The sequence below is a fragment of the Callionymus lyra genome, chromosome 9 (genome assembly GCF_982586985.1).
Source record: "Callionymus lyra chromosome 9, fCalLyr1.hap1.1, whole genome shotgun sequence".
Classification (NCBI taxonomy): domain Eukaryota; kingdom Metazoa; phylum Chordata; class Actinopteri; order Syngnathiformes; family Callionymidae; genus Callionymus; species Callionymus lyra.
In genome coordinates, this window is record NC_141826.1 from 26,321,642 (window position 1) to 26,339,370 (window position 17,729).

Below are 17,729 nucleotides of genomic sequence, written 5' to 3' on the forward strand. Positions count from 1 at the left end.
GAGTAAAGGTTATAATTCACCAGCGTTTAAGTGTCACATTTGGAATGAAAATCTACTTTATTATGAATTATTTTCTGATGTTGTGGAGACAAATATGTTTGTTTTTTAACTTGTGAACGGTCGACTCTTAAAGTTTTTGTTAACTAAATAAATGACCTTAAAAATGACTTAAAATTGTATGAAAGGAACAATTTTAATGTTTATTCAATGTAATGATTAAAAAGAATAGCTACACTTCAGAGGATCCTTCTTGATTAATGCTTTTTATTAAATATATTGAATTATTACTATCTTGATCAATTATTTTTATTATATATAATGAATTATTATTATCTTGATTAATGCTTTTGAATGAACTTGTTTATTTCGAACTTTTTCAAACAAAAAATGTGTGAATTATTTGTACATAAAAATTAATAAAACACCTATTAAACAAAAAAGCTTAAAAAATGACAACTAAACAAAACCCTGTAGTTCATAAAAGGAGTAGGAAGAAGTAAAATACTTTTTTTTAATTAAATTCCTAACCCTTTTAAATGATTCATTGCCACATATTTTCGCACAGATATCCATACAAGATATCCATATAACATTAAATCAAATATAATTAATTATTAAGGCTCTTTAAGACATTTAAAAGACTCTTAATATTAATATGAAGCAACTCGTACAAAGGTTTATAAAGTCTTTAAGGTGTTAACGTTCTTAATGTTCAATAATTCAAGTGACCAGCGTGTTTGAAAGAATTAACAAAAGTACAAAAACTTCATAGATCTATTGATTCGTATGATTCATGTTTAGTTTTAGAAATAAAATAACACCACAAAGTTTGATGTGTTGTATGTATTGTATTATTAGAAGAAAATTGCATTTATCTTGTCAAAAAGAGACATTTAAACAAATTAAATCATCAAGATAAGTGGAATATTTAGGTCAAACTTGACTAATACATGATAAATTAAACATCCTCCGAGTTCATTCTTTAACGTGTTTATTATCACATCAGGCTGGAGCAGCATGTGTCAAACATCTTGATGGTCCATTGATAAGTAATCACTGCAGGAGCCTCGAACAATACCGTCTCTTCCTCCGCACAATGGAGGCATAACTCAAGCGAAGGAACATCAGGAAGAATCTCTGCTCAGGTAGCATGTCACGTTTCCGTGACCTTTACCGACCAGAACAATTCCAGGCTGTCTCTTGCCCCCGCGTCCGCTTCCTCCTAATGTCTTTCCCACGCTTTGTGTGTAACTGTGAAGGAAATCTACTCACAAACACGTCTGAGTGGGTGTGTGTGTGTGTGTGTGAGTGAGTGTGTGTGGGGGTGTGTGAGTGTGTGTGTGGTGGGTGTGCGTGTGTGTGTGGGCCGGGCTCTGATCATGACTGCTATTTCCTTTGTTTGAATTAGATGTTTATTTTAAAAATGTGCATCACAGAGTCCGACCTGAAGGAACGTCCACCTCAGGTTCTGACCTGACAGCAGAACAATGATGACCAGGAGGAACAAACATGACGTTGAAGGAACAAAGAGTGGAACAAACACTTGTCAGATGGACTTTATTTCACTGACCAGAGTGGATGTTGGACAGAATCCATCATCTCAGTTTATAATTCATTGTTTCAGTGTTTAAATCTATGTCTTTTATGTTCATATCTGGGTCACATGTCCAGGACAGAATCAACTATTTAATCAATTCCTTGAATAAACTCGTCAAGCCCAACGTGACTTTACTGCCTCTAGCGGTTATAGTACGAACTGCAGCGACAATATCAAGAAATCTGGAAATCAATTGTTTGAAAAGTTTGGGAAACAAGTGAATAAAAACCTCGTCGAAGACAAAACTGGATGAAAAAAAAGCGTGTTGTTATCTCCACTGCACATCAGTTTAAGAGTGTAAAAGAGTAAAATAAGTAATTTGAACATCTTACCGATGGTTATCGCAGAAATGATGATGATGGTGAAGAACTTGAAACGATCCTGCGTCACCATGATGGGAAAAAAGAAAGTCCTTCTTGTGATTTATTATTCCGTGTTTCAGCTAGAACGGGTGAAGGAGAAGTTGCTCAGAGGTTCCTCAGGAGGGTCATGGTTCGCAGGAGGTTCTCCCGCAGATGAGGGTCCGAGTCCCGCAGACCCGCTGGAGCAGAAGCAGGTGCGCGGAGGAAAGATCTGGATCTAATGGATCTAATGGAGGTTCTCTTGGATCTACCTGTGGCTCTGGCTCATCTACGCTGAAGCTGCTCGTCCAGGTCCTGGTCCTGGTCCTGGTCCTGCTCGAGTCTCGCTGGGTTCGCGCGTCAGACACGTTTTTATGAGACGCGTCAGGAAGAGACGTCACTCTGGGAGGAAGAGAAGAAAGAAGTGAGAGAAGAGAGAGACGTCACTCTGGGAGGAAGAGAAGAAAGAAGTGAGAGAAGAGACAGAATCACTCTGGGAGGAAGAAAAGGACGTGATCGAGAGAATCACTTTATCAACCATCAAGACTTCATCCATGTGGAGAAATATATTGAAGTTTCTCACCTGTGAGTGGTCATAATGTTAGGGTTCTGTCACCAGGTCTGGATTTTTGGATTTTATTTTAAGATAAAAAGTCACTTAATTAACTTAACGAATACTCCAGATTAGTTCATTTCCCAAACTTCTAATTCTATTCATACTTATACTACTAATTATACTTCCCCTTTAACTAATTATACTTCTAATTCTATTCATACTTATACTACTAATTATACTTCCCCTTTTACTAATTATACTTATACTCCTAATCATATTTATACTTATACTACTAATTATATTACTACTTATATTTTTACTACTACTTATACTTTTACTACTAATTCTACTACTACTTATTATTATACTTTTACTACTAATTCTACTACTGTTTTTACTACTTCTACTACTTCTACTTCTACTTGTACTACTAAATCTACTTGTAATTTTATGACTAATTCTACTTCTACTTCTACTACAAATCCAACTTATTTTTTCTTATTATTCGTTTCCCAAACTGAAGTGAACTGGATGTAAAGGTCTTGAGTTTTTTTTCTTTTGGTAATTGTTTCTTTTTTATCCATACGTCACGTTTAAACTGTGTAATATTGTCATATTATGTAATATGTCATTTCCCTCGATTTCTGTTGTTAACTATGAGTTTTACATTGAAAAGCCATCGTTCTTCTTCACATACTTGATTTATTGTTGACAGATTGTTGTTTTCTGTTTGTTTGAATAGTTTTCCTAGCCCTTGTGTTTCTCTGGGTCAAAGGGACCCCAAGACCAGAAAACAAATGTGTTTGTGGTATCCCTTGGATTGTCTCTGGGTCAAAGGTGAACGACCCCTCGGGCTTCTATAAATACATATGCAGTGTTGGAGGTTGTTAAATCGTCAATTACAAATTGAAAAAAAAATACCTTTAATGGTTTGATTTCAAAAGTATTTTCTAGAAATGACACTTACAAATATAAAGAATGTAAATATATGGAGTAAATAATCACAAAATATCTGATTGTGTGAATGCTGAAGGCAGCAAACTATTGACTTCCACGTTTGCTCTTCTCACCTAAACTTTGTTCTGCAGATTCTATTGGATTTGAACCGTTCAAACTATTATCAATTCTGGTCGTTCCCGAAAATTCTACTTATACTACTAATTATACTTCCCCTTTTACTAATTATACTTATACTCCTAATTATATTTATGCTTATACTACTAATTATACTTCCCCTTTTACTAATTATACTTATACTCCTAATTATATTTATACTTATACTACTAATTCTATTACTACTTATATTTTTACTACTACTTATACTTTTACTACTAATTCTACTACTACTTATTATTATACTTTTACTACTAATTCTACTACTACTTATTATTATACTTTTACTACTAATTCGACTACTGCTTTTACTACTTCTACTTCTACTACTTGTACTTTTACTACTAAATGTACTTGTAATTTTATGACTAATTCTACTACAAATCATACTTATTTTTCCTTCTCAACCTTTTTCACTTTGTTTCCAACTGTTTCCACTAATTTTTACTTTTAACACTAATACTTTGAAGCATTTCAGTTTACACATTCAACGTTCACACTGCATTTTCTTCTGAAAACACAAATGTTCTAGTTTTACTGTGGATTACCAACTCAACATATAAAAAACAACATTTTGATACATTCATTGTTGTCACTGCTTGTAAGAACGAAGAGTCTAATGGACTCTTGACGCTCAATCACGGCTGGTTCTTGTTTGTCTTGAAATATGCGTCACTAATAGACGTGTGTTTGCTCAGATTAACAAGTGTTTCAACATCAAGTGTTTATTTGTGTAGATGTACTCCTGCCAAGAAGAAACGGTTAAAAGAAGGGCTTTGAATTTTACTACTGTGTTGTAATCTTACTGTTGCATTATCAATAAAATTGTTGAAGTTATTGTAAATAAAAAAAAAAAACAGTTTTAATTGATGTATTTAAATATAACAGATACGTTAATACCAGAGGAAAACCACATGTGAAAAACACATCAATAGCCTTTTTTAAAGTCTGTATTTGTTTAGATTCTGCTCTGTGTGCAACGTCACCTTTGACCCCATCACCCTGGTGTGAAGCCGAGGCTGAAGGTCACACAACTTATCTCGTCTCAAGAGGAAAAGACAAACGCTCAGGGAGATCAGATAAAATCCATCTGGTCATTTGTCAAGAATAAACACGTGCTGGATCTATTTTCACCTCCAAAAACAGGATGCACAGCTTTTCATATCAACGTAAATAACCGTCCAGCGGTGGATGTGCTGCAGACAGTTGTGTCGACTTATATCTTTTCAAAATAAATATCAATGCGACTTTTATAAGTGATGATTTAGATTCATTAGAATGAACACAATTTAAAGGGGTTTCTCTTGATATTTCATTGGGATGTCATCACTTATTTGACACGTTCTCATGACACACCAGAGCGAGGACATGTTGTTCTGGACATTCTGAGGATTTAAAAATAGTTATTGATGATAAACTTATGAGGACGAGGATTCTTCACGAACAAATCACTTCCACTCCCTGTTTTTATTGTGTAATTCAACGGTATAGATGTCCTGGAAAGATACTTTCATAATGTTAATACAGAAACATGGGAAAAAAAAGAATCTTACTCGACTATTTAGCGACGTCCGGTCGATTTGTTGGGATCAGTTCGAGCAACTATGTCTTCACGTTCGTCCAAGAATGTTCTCTGTTTGGAAAACAGGTGAATAACTAAAACAAAAAATGTAATAAGTACAACATACATTTAAAAAAAAGGGATAGTAAAAAAAATGTAGTTTACTGATGAAAAAAAAAATTCACGGACGCCATTTTAAGTATCCAAAATGATCATTTTTAATTTTAAATAAAGTTACATTCAAAATTCGTTTTAGCTCTATTTTTTTATTAATGATAATTTTAATCTCCATATAAATAACAATTTGCTCATGAATATTACCTTGTAAACAGTTACATGTATCTATGATAAAATAATATTTTATTTCCTGTCGCTGCTTCCAGTGCTAACTTCGATGCTAGCTGTCAATCATTCTTGTCACAAAACTAGCTGCAGTGTTGATCAAACCAGGGAAACATGGAGACTTTCGTGTCAACCGTCAATTGTGAGTTTTTAAACAAGTGAATGAACAAATTTAGAACCAACTGACACATACAAGTACGAATCCTAGTTTTGTTTTGAACGAAGAAACGGACACACAACTAATGCTAAATAGCTAGCGAGCTAGTTAGCCTTTAGCTAAAGTAGCGCCTAGCATGACGCAACAAACGAGCCGCTTCAGTGTATTTGCAGAACCTTGTTTTTAAAATATTTATATAACTTTAACACTATGTCTGATACATTTGAGATGTAAAAATTGGTCTACCCTTTTATATTCTCCCCACAAACATACATACATTTAAATAATTAAAATAGCTTTGTGATGCTGCTGGAACGAGCTTTTGAGTTTTATGTGATGAACTAAACTAAACATAATATTATAGGATTATAAAATAACTAAATATAACATGAACCAATACTAATTATTTATCATCAGTAGAAAATAGTACAGGTTCTTTACAGGAATGTTTGGATATATATTTGTGTAGTTAAGTAAGTAGGTAAGTAAGTAAGTAAGTAGTTCTTAAATTAGGGGTCAGTGGTCGATTATTTCTGATAAAAATACAATCTAATTTAATTTAATTTACAGTTAAATAACCAAATATATTAGAAAAACAAGTCCATGTGAATCACAATCATTCCAACAGACATATAAAGTTCAGATTTCAATAGTTTTTATTTCTTAACTGTATCTAATAACTATAGTCTATAAGCTAAATAATAATTCTGTTAAACAGGTATCAATGGTCAATATTTACACATTTTCACTTTATCTTATTAATAAATAACCTGACTTGATTCAGTTGTCTATGATATTACAAAAAAAAGATGTGAGGAATAACTTAACTCTGACTTGGGGATGTCCAGAGAAAGGATTTTCTTGTGTGTTTGTATAAAGATAAATATTTAAGCTGTTACGCAGACATCACCTTTACTTTAATGTATAATTTACAATCACCAACTGTACTTTGTTATTAATAGAACTGCTCTGTTTATTTGTTTCTCTAAGACCTGACAGAGAGCCTGCTGAAGCAGAGGATGGACACGAGTGAGGGGATAGAAAAACTGTTCTCTGAGGTTCTGGTCCTGGATGATCATCCCGTTTGTCAAGATCCACAGGTCAGTTAGTAAATCATATTAAGATAAAGAAGACGAACATTCCTTGAACAAACGTATTTGTATATGTTGTCGCAGAAAAGCTCCATCATTCAATGTAAAACAATAAAAGTGATGCTAACTTTTGTGAATATTACTATTATTGTATGTGTTACTTCATTGTTAATATAAATATTAACTCACTATTTGCTTCAGCTTGAAGAATGTGCTTTAGAGTTGTGGAACTGGTCATCTGCCATGAAGCGGAACACCAGCTTGACTAAGATTCAAAAAGCCAAAGGTAATAAACAAACAAGTAACAAACTGTTACTTTGTACAGAAATTATTGATTTTATTTTCTTACAGTGAGCCACGTTGCCTGCTCCCTTTTATTCTGCTCTCAAACTGACAGTCCAGCAGAGGGCGCCATCCGCACTCGGATACTGGTGAGCCACAGTCAGTGATGGTAGAACTTATTAGGAGCTAAACCTCCTGTCTCCTCTTTCAAGATGTCCAGCAAGACTGGGAGACTCTGGCTCGACTGCAAAGAACCTCAAATGGCTGATAAGTTTCTTAGACTTGCCACAAAGGTGTGAATATAGTGCAACAAAAAAAAACTAAAGATAAGATCTGGCAACACTGTTTACATGTATAATCTATAGAGCCTGGAGTGTCTCTATAACAAACTCACCTCAAGAGGTGATGGCTCAGGAGATAATTGCTATCACAAAGTTGATGTGGAGAAGGATCTGCTCCGGGTTCTCTCCTACCAGGCGGAATCGGTGAGAAGTGAAGCGTCTTCATCACCTTCAATATGATTATTTGTTCCTGTGATACTTCCCAGCTGGGGAAGTGACATTTTGACAGACTTGCAGTGTGTTATGCGATACACTTAAAATGCAAAGTGCAACACAATGGCAGACAAACACATTTTTCTGTTCGTCTTGCAGGCCGTAAGTCAGGGGAACAACCAAGAGGCCGTGACGCTAATGCAGCGCTGCAGAGATATGCTGCAACGAGTGCCCAAAGAAGTAACACATTTTTGTCGTAAATAGTAATGAAACAAGAAATCATCGTGAAACTAACCGTGTTCCCGAACCCAAGACCGTGTATCTCTCCCTGATGTGCTACAACTTCGGGATCGAGTCGTACAATCAAAGGCGGTTTGACAACAGTTCGCTGTGGCTGAGGTATTAAAGTATCAATAACTCATATGTAAGACAAAATCTTGACGTGGAAATGTAATATGACAGTCAGAGCTATGATATCGGGAAGATGAACGGGAAATTTGCTCTTGAAGCAGAAGCACAGGTGAGTCAACTTCCATGTTTCTGTTGAATAAAACATTTTAAAATGATTACATTTGCTGCAAAACAGGCAAAAGTCCTGCGTCTTCTGGCCACGGTTTACTTCGAGTGGGATTGCCAGAAGTACCACGAGAAGGCCGTCGAGGCCATTAGTCTTGCCAACAAGGTACTGCTGTTACAATCTGCATTCTTATTGACATTTAAAATACAATGTTATTCCAACACCGAACCATTCAACAGGAATATTTGAGCAGCTCTGGGCTGTTCTTAAAGATCAGGATTCTTCTGAAAGCCAACAATCCAGATGATTATATCAGAGCTGGTCAGTGCACAACTTTTCATAACTTTGGGTTAAAAGAACAAACTTGCATCCTTTTTAAAAAAGATTTTTAATTTACTTCTTAACTCTTGTGTTGTCGCCTGGTCAAGGTCAATGACTGGAAGCCAGGGAGGTCGTTGACCTTGACCCAGAGACAATAAGGGTTAAGTAAAAACTTATAAAGAAAGTCTGAAGACTAAAGTCTAAAGACCACAAACAGTATATTAGTGCAGAATGGACAGAGTGAGCCAAATATGGCTCTTTTTAAAAACAATATATTTATTGCTATATTATATCAGAAATACATAGGTAATTAAACATTCAATAAATACAAAATAGTAAATAATACTATTATGACCCTATTATGGCGTTTTGTGACCCTGGTCTAGAAAGGCACTTTAGAAATAACACTTTCACAAATTTCACCTTAAAATCAATTCTAAGGACAGTGGAAAATGCCTTAATATCAGGTTCCTCCATAGTTCTTTATACATAACTATTTTTCTATATAACTTTTGTAAATTGTTCTATTTTTATTTATCGCTGGTTCCTAACAGCCGAGAAATGTATATTCTTAACCCTTGTTGTGTCTCTGGTTCAAGGTCAACGACCTCCCTGGCTTCTATTCACATATGCAGTGGTGGAGGTCGTTCACCTCGACCCAGAGACAACACAAGAGTTGACAAGCTTAACAAATAATGAAGCTGTTTTGGATTCTAATACTAAAATTAAATGTGCGTAAATGTTGTATTATACAATAATACAACAACTGTAGATCAATAAAATAATATCATGAGATAATCACATTGTAATAACCTTATATACAGCATTTGATTTCTTATCTTGTATTTCTTCCGTGTTACAAAAGTATTGCCAAATAAAACTACATTTTTTGCTTTGCAATCCCTTACAACAGTCACAGTAAATGTGTGTTGTATTTGTTTGACACCATGTCAGGTGGTTTTGCTCATACAACTTAAAGTGTGTCCTGTGTCAGGATTATTTAATATTATGTAAGACAAAAAAACAAAAATGCTGACAATGGAAAAACAGAGCCAAGAACTTGTCGCAACAAGTGCTCACTAACTTTTTAAATAAAGCTATAAAGATCTGTGAACATATGTTAGTAGCTCTGATTTGGTCTTGTTATGATCTCTGTAGGGCCAGAAGTGTTCCATGAATTTGACCTTTATTTATTTGCTTCTGCACAGCACCTGACTTTGATTCTTTCCAGTGGTGTCAATGTGTATTTTAAGTGACTTTTATTCTGGAAAGGCTTTTTTAAAACCAAGTTTTTATCCTTCTCAGGATTGAATGAAATGCTGGGATCTAAAATTTCTCTTGATGTTTGTCTGAGCACAGTCAAGCTGCTCATGTCAGAAGACAGGTACAAAAGCAGCTCCTTATCTCCTTTATTCAGAAAAACTTTGCTGCTGATATTTTGTGCTTATCTTCCCAGAGAAGTGCTGGCGTTTGAGTTTTTGAAACACGTTTGTCAGCACTTTGAGTCGTCCCCTGACCTGGGAACTGCCCTAGTTTTGCACATCCAGCTTCTTCTTCAGAGGGGCAAAGAGCTTTTGGGAAAGCAGAAGATAGAAGATGTCATAACTGGTACTGGATTAGTGATGTCGATGTCTTGATCGTTGGGTTTGTCAACCGTAATGTGATGCGTTACCTGGTTTTGTAGGACATTATACAGGCAGACCACTGAGCCCTCAGGCCCTCACCAGCCTGCATGTCATGCTGTGGGACAAAGCATCAACATTCTATGAGGTATAGCTGTATTTCAAACCTCTGACATACATACCATAATAATTTCAGGTTAAACTATGAGTACATTTAAACATATCCAGGCCAGCAACTACTCAGATGCTCTGCTGTGGTACAACTACTCCCTGAGCTTCTTCAAGGCAGGACTGATGGACGCCAACTTGGCAAAACTGCAGCGGAACAGAACTTCCTGTTTCCTGCATCTGAAACAACTGGCAAAGGTAAGACAACATTAGCAGTGAGGAAGCACGTGATGTCGACTCCCCCAAATAGCATCTAAGGTGTTGGTGTCACCAGAGACAGAGAGAAATGAACATCACTCGGTTTTTCTTCAGGCTAAAGACGCCATTAAAGAAGCCGAGAGGTGTGAACCTGACAGTATCTTCACTCAGTTCATCGGTTACAAGATCGCGGTTCTGGAGAATGATGTAGAAAAGGGTAAGTTAGAGCAACAACGTGGAACATTTGGACCTTGTTATTTGTTATTTCAGTGATGACTGGACATTCATGACGTTTGGATTTCATAGTAAAACTCAAGTATTGAAGTACTGAATTAAATAAATATAAAGTACACGCAGATAGTTTTCAATATTTTAGTAAAATCATTCCAACACTATTCTAAGAGAAACCTTAGAGAAGTGTTAAGATGGCTGTGTAATCTGATTCATCGCAGCCTCCCAAGCCATCAACACGATGGGTCGTCTGTCAAAGCTTTCTCAGACCAGTAAGGATGGACTGATGGTCTCTTCAGACGCTGCCTCGAGTCTGCTCAGTCTTGCTGCTCAGATCGCTCTGGAGGTGAGACTCGTAGTTGGCCTTCTCATGTTTGGGGTTCCAAGCTTGTGATGGAGGTTGATCACAAGAGGTGGATGAAGGTAGAATACATGTGTGATAATGAGAGCATCAGAAAATAATGGTACAACAATATATCCTGATATTTTTATATCAATATCTGATACATTTGTTTTGTTTTGTTAATTGGTGGCTTTCAAACAATGTTTTCCAGTTATTTTATGGTTTTTAGTTAAATAAAGTTGAAAAATAAATAAATAAATTTTACATTAACATAAACAATATTCACAGCGTTTGTTCATGTTTGTGTTTCAATTAAACGCCCGGCCTCTAGATGGCAGCAGTCATTACGTCCTCCACAGCTACAAACAAACAAATGAAAACAGTTACTACTTTGTCAAGAGTCATGTTGTCTGTAAATACTACAACACCAGAGTCAAGTACTGGACAATACTACACATATACACTTGTTACTACACTATCACAACACCAGAGTCAAGTAAGTAAGTAAGTAAGTAATATTTATTTATATAGCGCTTTTCCAGACCAGGGTCACAAAGCGCTTAAACAAACAAAACAATACTCAAAAAAGTATATACACTTTAAAGATCAAGATAATACTGAGAACAACACAGGAGTACTGGAAAATACTACACATATATCCTTGTTACTACACTATCACAACACCAGAGTCAAGTACTCGACAATACTACACATATATCCTTGTTCCTACATCTGTATCACGATATATCACTATAGATATATATATATCTCAAAACTGTATATCATATTGATGCCCCTGTATCGTGATAAGTATCCTGATAAGTATTGTGTCATCAGATTCTTACTATTACACAAGCCTATTTGTCACAAATTTTGACAATCAACACTATTCATCCTGGTCCTAAAACACCCTAAAACCATTCACTGTTTAAGAATAAAAGGATAAATCAATGCAAATGCTTTCACTTTTTTTTATTTACGCTCTGAGAAAACATTTAACTGCTAAAGTTCACTCCTAAAGATTGAAATGTTGTCAATGATTGATGTAACAAACCTTTATTTTCACCTCTTCATAGAATGGACAAGAAGACACGGCAACAAAGGCCCTGGAGAGTTTGTGTGAAAACTCCAAAGATGATGATCAAGTCTTAACTGCACTCAGGTTGGAAAATGCTGATTCGTCAGAGTTAGTTGTTCTATTTATATCCTCCTTCCCTGAGCTCGGGATCATTTATTTGATCATGAAATTATTTTCTTCAATGAAAACAGTACAAAGCGAGTTGCATGTGTTTCACAAACTATGTGCTGATCACACAGCTCTGTGATCCACTGACACAGATTCTCCGGCTCCTCTAGCAAAAGTGTGTCTCTGGATCACACAGTTAGTAGGTGATAGAAAGGAGGCCAACACCAGTTCTCCAATTCATCTCTCTCTAGGTGTTTGGTGCGACTGGTGCTCTCCAAAATAGAAACATCCAGCGATGAGATGAGGTGACATGAGGTTTTATATCTATTCTGTTGATGCTCAGAGTGGTCGCTGATGTTCTGTCACTTGTGTGTCTGCGTAGAAATGACAATGTTGACCTCCTGCTGCCATATTTTCAAACAGGAAAGTACACTGAATACTGTTGTATATGTTGTTCTACCCTCAGATCACAGTTACACTCAAGGACATAGTTGCTAAACATTCTTCAACTCTTCAGGTCTTCACAGAATGTCCCATCAGTCCTGCCTGACCCTGGAGCAGCGCACAGAGAAGGCAAACTGGTTCAGAAAGATGGGTACTTGTGCACTTGCTCTTGATATCGAACCACTTTTTGTTATCTTCGCTTCACTAAATGTTCCTGTTTCAGCCTGGAACCTGGCGCTGCAGTGCGAGAGTCGCCCGGACAGCATGAGGGATTTCTTCGTGCTCACTTACCAGGCGAGTGTCTTCATGAGGGGAGGGAAAATAAAGTTACTTTTCAATTAAATTGGACATGTACCGATTAAACAATTACATTAAATAAATAAAAACGGTTAACTAAAGTATCTGTGCTATTTCAAACAAAAACTGCCACAGTTTGTAATTAAAATATAATAATCACCAAAGTATCCCTTTCTGAACATTTGTTTTACTCACCAGTTTTCTCAGATGTGTCCACCTGATCGTACGAGGCTTGAAGGTCAGAAGACGTCTCTGCTGATGGCGACGGCCGCCTGCATGGAGTCGTGCAAGATGTCTCCACACGAAGACAAGGTCAGAGTCTGGTCTACTGGAGTCATAATGTGGTCAGAGAGGTTTTGTAAAGTCATGACAAAAATGTTCTGGGTTTGGCACCTCAGAGGTTGACGTATACGTCCACAATTGAGTGACTCGCGGTTCTGAAGTCTTGTTTGACTCGGAACCAAAGCCAAATTTGGAAATGCTTTAAAAAACTTGTTTTAGGTTCACAGACTTTAAACCGTCGCTCTCACCACTAGATGGTGTTAATGAGCCGTTTCTTTCCAGACTCAAGAACTGACTCAGGCTTTGGAGCACATTCAGCTTTGTTCAGAAATCTGCAAAACTCTCAAAGCGTCAGGTTAGTGTCGCTGTCACACCTCAACCCACGCAAAGACGAGCTTATTTTTCAGCTCATGTGATTCACCAGGCGGATTGTCTCTTCCTTAATTAATTCACAGTATGAAGTGTGATGATCATGACATAATGCTATACACATAAACCAACTGACTCAATAATTATATTAGAGAATAACTTAAGGATGTGAACACTATTAAAAAGAACCTCAATGAGTAAATATTATGAAAGATAATCAGGATTACGGCTGGTAATTACTAAAATAACCAAAAATCCCTCCTAAGGCTCTACAAACGACACCGTCGAGTCACTCCTGCTGATGTACGAGTTCGGAGTTCGATCCAAACTGAATGACCCCGGAGTCGCCACAGTGCTGGAGTCAGTTCTGGAGCTGGAGAGAGTGGAACCCAAAGTGCTGGAGACAATAGCAGGTACAAATGCACACAACTGTTTTCTGTTAACTGAGGGTTAGATGAATAAACAGGGTGAATCAAACCTTCTGTAGCATCGGAACAAAGAATGTAACTTAAGGTTTTCATCTTCTTTTAAAGCCTGAACAAACTGCAGAGATTAGAGTTTCATTCCCAATTGTTTCCACAGCATATGAAAAACCGTCATGTGAGGAAACGTTACAAACTTTTACCTTCTGATGTCACCAAGCCTTGCATGAGCAGCTTTCCTTTCCAGATGTTGCACTGAAGGGACTGCGCTAGTCCTTGGATACTGTGTGTCATTATATTCCAAGATGCTTCTCTTTGGTAGTTAATGGATCAACCTTAAAACAGAACAAATGAAATCTCCATCCGTTTCTAAACCTTCTGTGAATATTCAAGGTTATCTCAACAAGAATAATTGGCCTGTGAAAAAAAAGCTAAATGTACTTTATACGTCGTTGGATAATACTTCAATTAAATAACCAGCCTCTATGAATCTTTGACAATAAACACTCTTCAATAAGCTTTAGCCATGGAGCCCCCCGCCCACTACCCCCTGCTGTGCAAGAAGGCACTAAGAGTCGCGCTTTCCCTGCACATGAAGAGACCTGAGCCGGACCTGAACCAGCGCAGGCGAGTCCTTCACTGCTCGACGTTTAGCATCATCGATCGGCTAATGCTAACAAAGGTCGTCTTAGGAAGTGCATCCACACTCTGATCAAACTGTCCCTCCCGAGCGGAGCGTCAGAGGTGGATGCCCATGTTCTGGAGGAGGTGTGGGAGTACTACGAGGAGGTCCTGTCAATCATCGCAGTGGAAGTGAGTCAGCACCAATCGCACTCCCGCAGTCACATCCCCCCCTCTCTCCTCTGCCGCCTGCTGTTCTGGAAGCTTCTTTTTATCAATGGGCTTTTAGTCAGCACTTCAATTAGCAGATGCTTCCATTCACCATCCTCTTCCTGCCAATTTGAATGTTAATGTGCCGTACAAGTCGTCACACTGCCGGAGAGCTCCAGCCCTGAAAGAAGCAGCAAATTACAGAGACATTGTGCTGCATATTTCCCCTCTTCACTCCAGAAGCTCTGCAGTGAAAGCCCCGATGTTACAGTAGAAAGACAAAATGATGGATCTCCAGGTTTTAGAACCGTCACTGAAGTGATAACAGATTTCCCCTCCATTCATCCAGCTCAGCCGCGCAGGTGGCTGCGGTTTAAAATATGTACTTTGGCTCGTCGAAGCAGGGACACTTCCCAGAGATGGAGATTCTGTGGCTGCTGATCCAGGCGTGGAACACGGGAATACATCTGTACACGCTGACACAGTATCCTGAGGCGGAGCGGTGGTGCGGCCTCGCCATGAGATTCATCCGCCATCTGGGACCCTCACAGGAGAGCTACAAGAGCGAGGTACAGTGGCAGCTGTTTGGTCTCTTCGGTATATGAATTCTACATCTATGTCGCTGCGTCAAAAGTAATCGAAAGCTGCGATTGGTTGTCTGGGTGGCAAAGCATTATGGGAGCTGTTCAGATGACTGATATTAAGAGGGTTGTTGAGAGAGACCTTATACAATGTTGAGTTTGCAAGTTCAAATACATGTTAATTTAAAGTAAAACATTGAATGGTCAATATTGCCTTTAACATGTATTGTTTTGAATAATAAACAAGGGACGACTGCGCTGGAGTTAATGAGTAACAACTTATTGACCTCACATGACAGGCTCAACACTTTGATGCTTCAAAGATTTGACTTTTGACGTTTGTGTTCATAGTGATTCACCTGTTAACTTTTCCACGGAGGGAGGGTTAAGATAAGTGGTTTTAGTTTGTATACATTTGTATATATAAACATTTTATTTGTGTTCCTCAAATGCAAAACATCTTCATCTTTTATCTGTGAATGTTTCTCGTGAGTATTTAAATTAAGAGCATCACACAAACAAGAGGAGCCACAACACAATTTCAAAGAGCACAGAAATGCAAAAGTGGATTTTGAAACTGAATTTAAACACAACTGAAGGTCAGTCACAACTAAACATCTATAAACACGTTATATAAATGGAGAGCAACAGGTGCTGTTACTGTAAGTAACGTTTGATATGTAAATCAAACTATCAAGTGTATAATCATCTTTGGCTCTTTGTCATTTGCATCTTTGTCAGTATCACAGTAGCAGCTCTCTGATTGGCCGGTTGATATCTAGGGCATATTGATACTGCAAGTTGGAGATTGAGAGCAAACTGGAAAATTGACAGTAAACAGTGATGACTGTGAGCGAGAACATTACTCAAACACATGATAGATTTACAACGTTTGCTCCTGAAATTGAGTGACAGCTCCAGCACATCCTGGGACTCAAAGAAGTCACTACACTCCAGGAACTCTTAGCTTTAAGATGCACATTCAGAAGAGGATTTGAACCGTCAGCTGCAACACAGATGGAACCTTTTAGGAAAATTCATCTTTAATGCATCCGTTCTAAAAATGGAAATCAGCTCTGAAGATGAACAAGAAAGTTACAATCCCTTTTTTTGGGAATATTTTAGTTGAATGTTAGATGAACAAGAACACGACACTGTGACCAACATCGACTCACGTGTCCAGCGTTACTCTTGTGGTCGATACTTGGATGTCATGGATCAGTTCAAGTCTCCTGGACCTGCTCGTATCAGAGTTCACGCAATGACATTTAGCACAACTTTCTCTTTTCTCTGAGAACAATAGAGAACGTTTTAGATTTAACTTTAACATCATTTTGCTTAAAAGAATGAAAATGTAAATCCATGTCTACTTATTGACAAGTTGACTTAAGCAGCCATTAACCTGATAGATTTACTCCAAGTTCAAGTAAAAAACTGTCGGTTATAATGATGTAAATTTGAGTCGTGGGGTCACAACAGACAACATATGGCTAAACGAAGACACTTGATCGCCCACTTTTCATCTTCTTACACTAAAACATCTCTTAATGCTTTAATGTTTCACGAGGTTGGAATAATTAAGAGAAGTTCTCCATGTTTTTAAAAAAGACTTTTGAGTGGTAACTAGCGACTCTTCCCACAGTTGTCCGGCCTCTACAGTGAAATCCTGGACCGGTTGGACAAAACCAAACGAGGCTGAATGGCGCATTTGGATCTGGATTCTTCCAGGTGAATTTTCTACTCTTCTTCTTCGTCGTCAAGCTGTCAATCACACGGCACACATTGATTGGCACATGTGCTGCGTTCGTTCCCGTCCGGTTGGTGCACGGCTTTGGTTCAATAAAAGTTCCCGTAATCAATTGACGCACGTCAAAAATTATAACTGAGTCACATAATTTTATTTTCAAACAAATAAACTTTGTCAAGTCCCGGAAAAAAAAAAAAAAGTCAAATGAAAACCCAAACAAAAGAAGCAGGACTGTGCTCCCTCATGACTAGGACAGGGAAGACCATGAGGCCGAGAGTCCTGATCGGCTGAACCGCCTGCGCTGACAGGAAGGAAACTACTGTACAATCAAAGGGTTCAATGTTTGCAAGCACTTACTGCACAGATGTGCTAGAACAGAAACATCACCCAAAAAGTACAAACAAGAACCCCCCCCCCCCCCAGCCTCAACAAAAAGAACTTCAAATCATAAAAAGTTTCTCTCGTCAGAACCCTCGTCAGTTATACACACACAGGCATTCAGGTTCCATCTGGTTATATATCAGAGTGAAATGAAATCAAGTTCTTTGGGCTTCAACATGGCTGACTGAGGTCACGCGAGTTAACAGTCAGCTGGACACCAGAGAGAACCCACAACCTCTCCGTGCTCTGGCCTGT

General features: G+C 37.7%; 2 protein-coding genes across 3 annotated transcripts in view; one reads left to right on the plus strand and one right to left on the minus strand.

The window, feature by feature from the left end:
• The window catches only part of kdrl (kinase insert domain receptor like), a 66,592-nt gene extending 61,412 nt beyond the window's left edge, over positions 1–5,180 (minus strand). Inside the window, exons 1-2 of the mRNA XM_087799845.1 lie at positions 5,161–5,180; positions 1,930–2,340 (exon numbers count right to left, since the gene is read on the minus strand). Coding sequence (XP_087655971.1) covers positions 1,930–1,990 — 61 coding nt within the window. The 5' untranslated portion in view covers positions 1,991–2,340; positions 5,161–5,180. The remainder of the gene's footprint in view (positions 1–1,929; positions 2,341–5,160) is intronic.
• Positions 5,181–5,588: 408 nt separating this feature from the next.
• On the plus strand, positions 5,589–17,292 carry tex11 (testis expressed 11). Of its 2 annotated transcripts, none has more exons than XM_087799851.1 (29): positions 5,589–5,652; positions 6,658–6,767; positions 6,960–7,044; positions 7,110–7,189; positions 7,253–7,333; positions 7,406–7,525; positions 7,694–7,774; positions 7,848–7,933; positions 7,997–8,054; positions 8,121–8,216; positions 8,291–8,372; positions 9,678–9,756; positions 9,829–9,980; positions 10,057–10,142; positions 10,223–10,360; positions 10,475–10,577; positions 10,813–10,937; positions 12,011–12,096; positions 12,372–12,425; positions 12,503–12,539; positions 12,634–12,715; positions 12,788–12,858; positions 13,060–13,173; positions 13,426–13,498; positions 13,779–13,925; positions 14,453–14,565; positions 14,631–14,747; positions 15,167–15,334; positions 16,989–17,292. In XM_087799851.1, the coding sequence occupies exons 1-29, from the start codon at positions 5,625–5,627 to the stop codon at positions 17,043–17,045; spliced, it is 2,709 nt and encodes a 902-aa protein (XP_087655977.1). In that variant the 5' UTR covers positions 5,589–5,624; the 3' UTR covers positions 17,046–17,292. The 2 variants fall into 2 exon arrangements, with proteins under 2 accessions (XP_087655977.1, XP_087655978.1); XM_087799852.1 differs by having other exon boundaries at positions 15,170–15,334.
• The last annotated feature ends 437 nt before the right edge of the window (positions 17,293–17,729 follow it).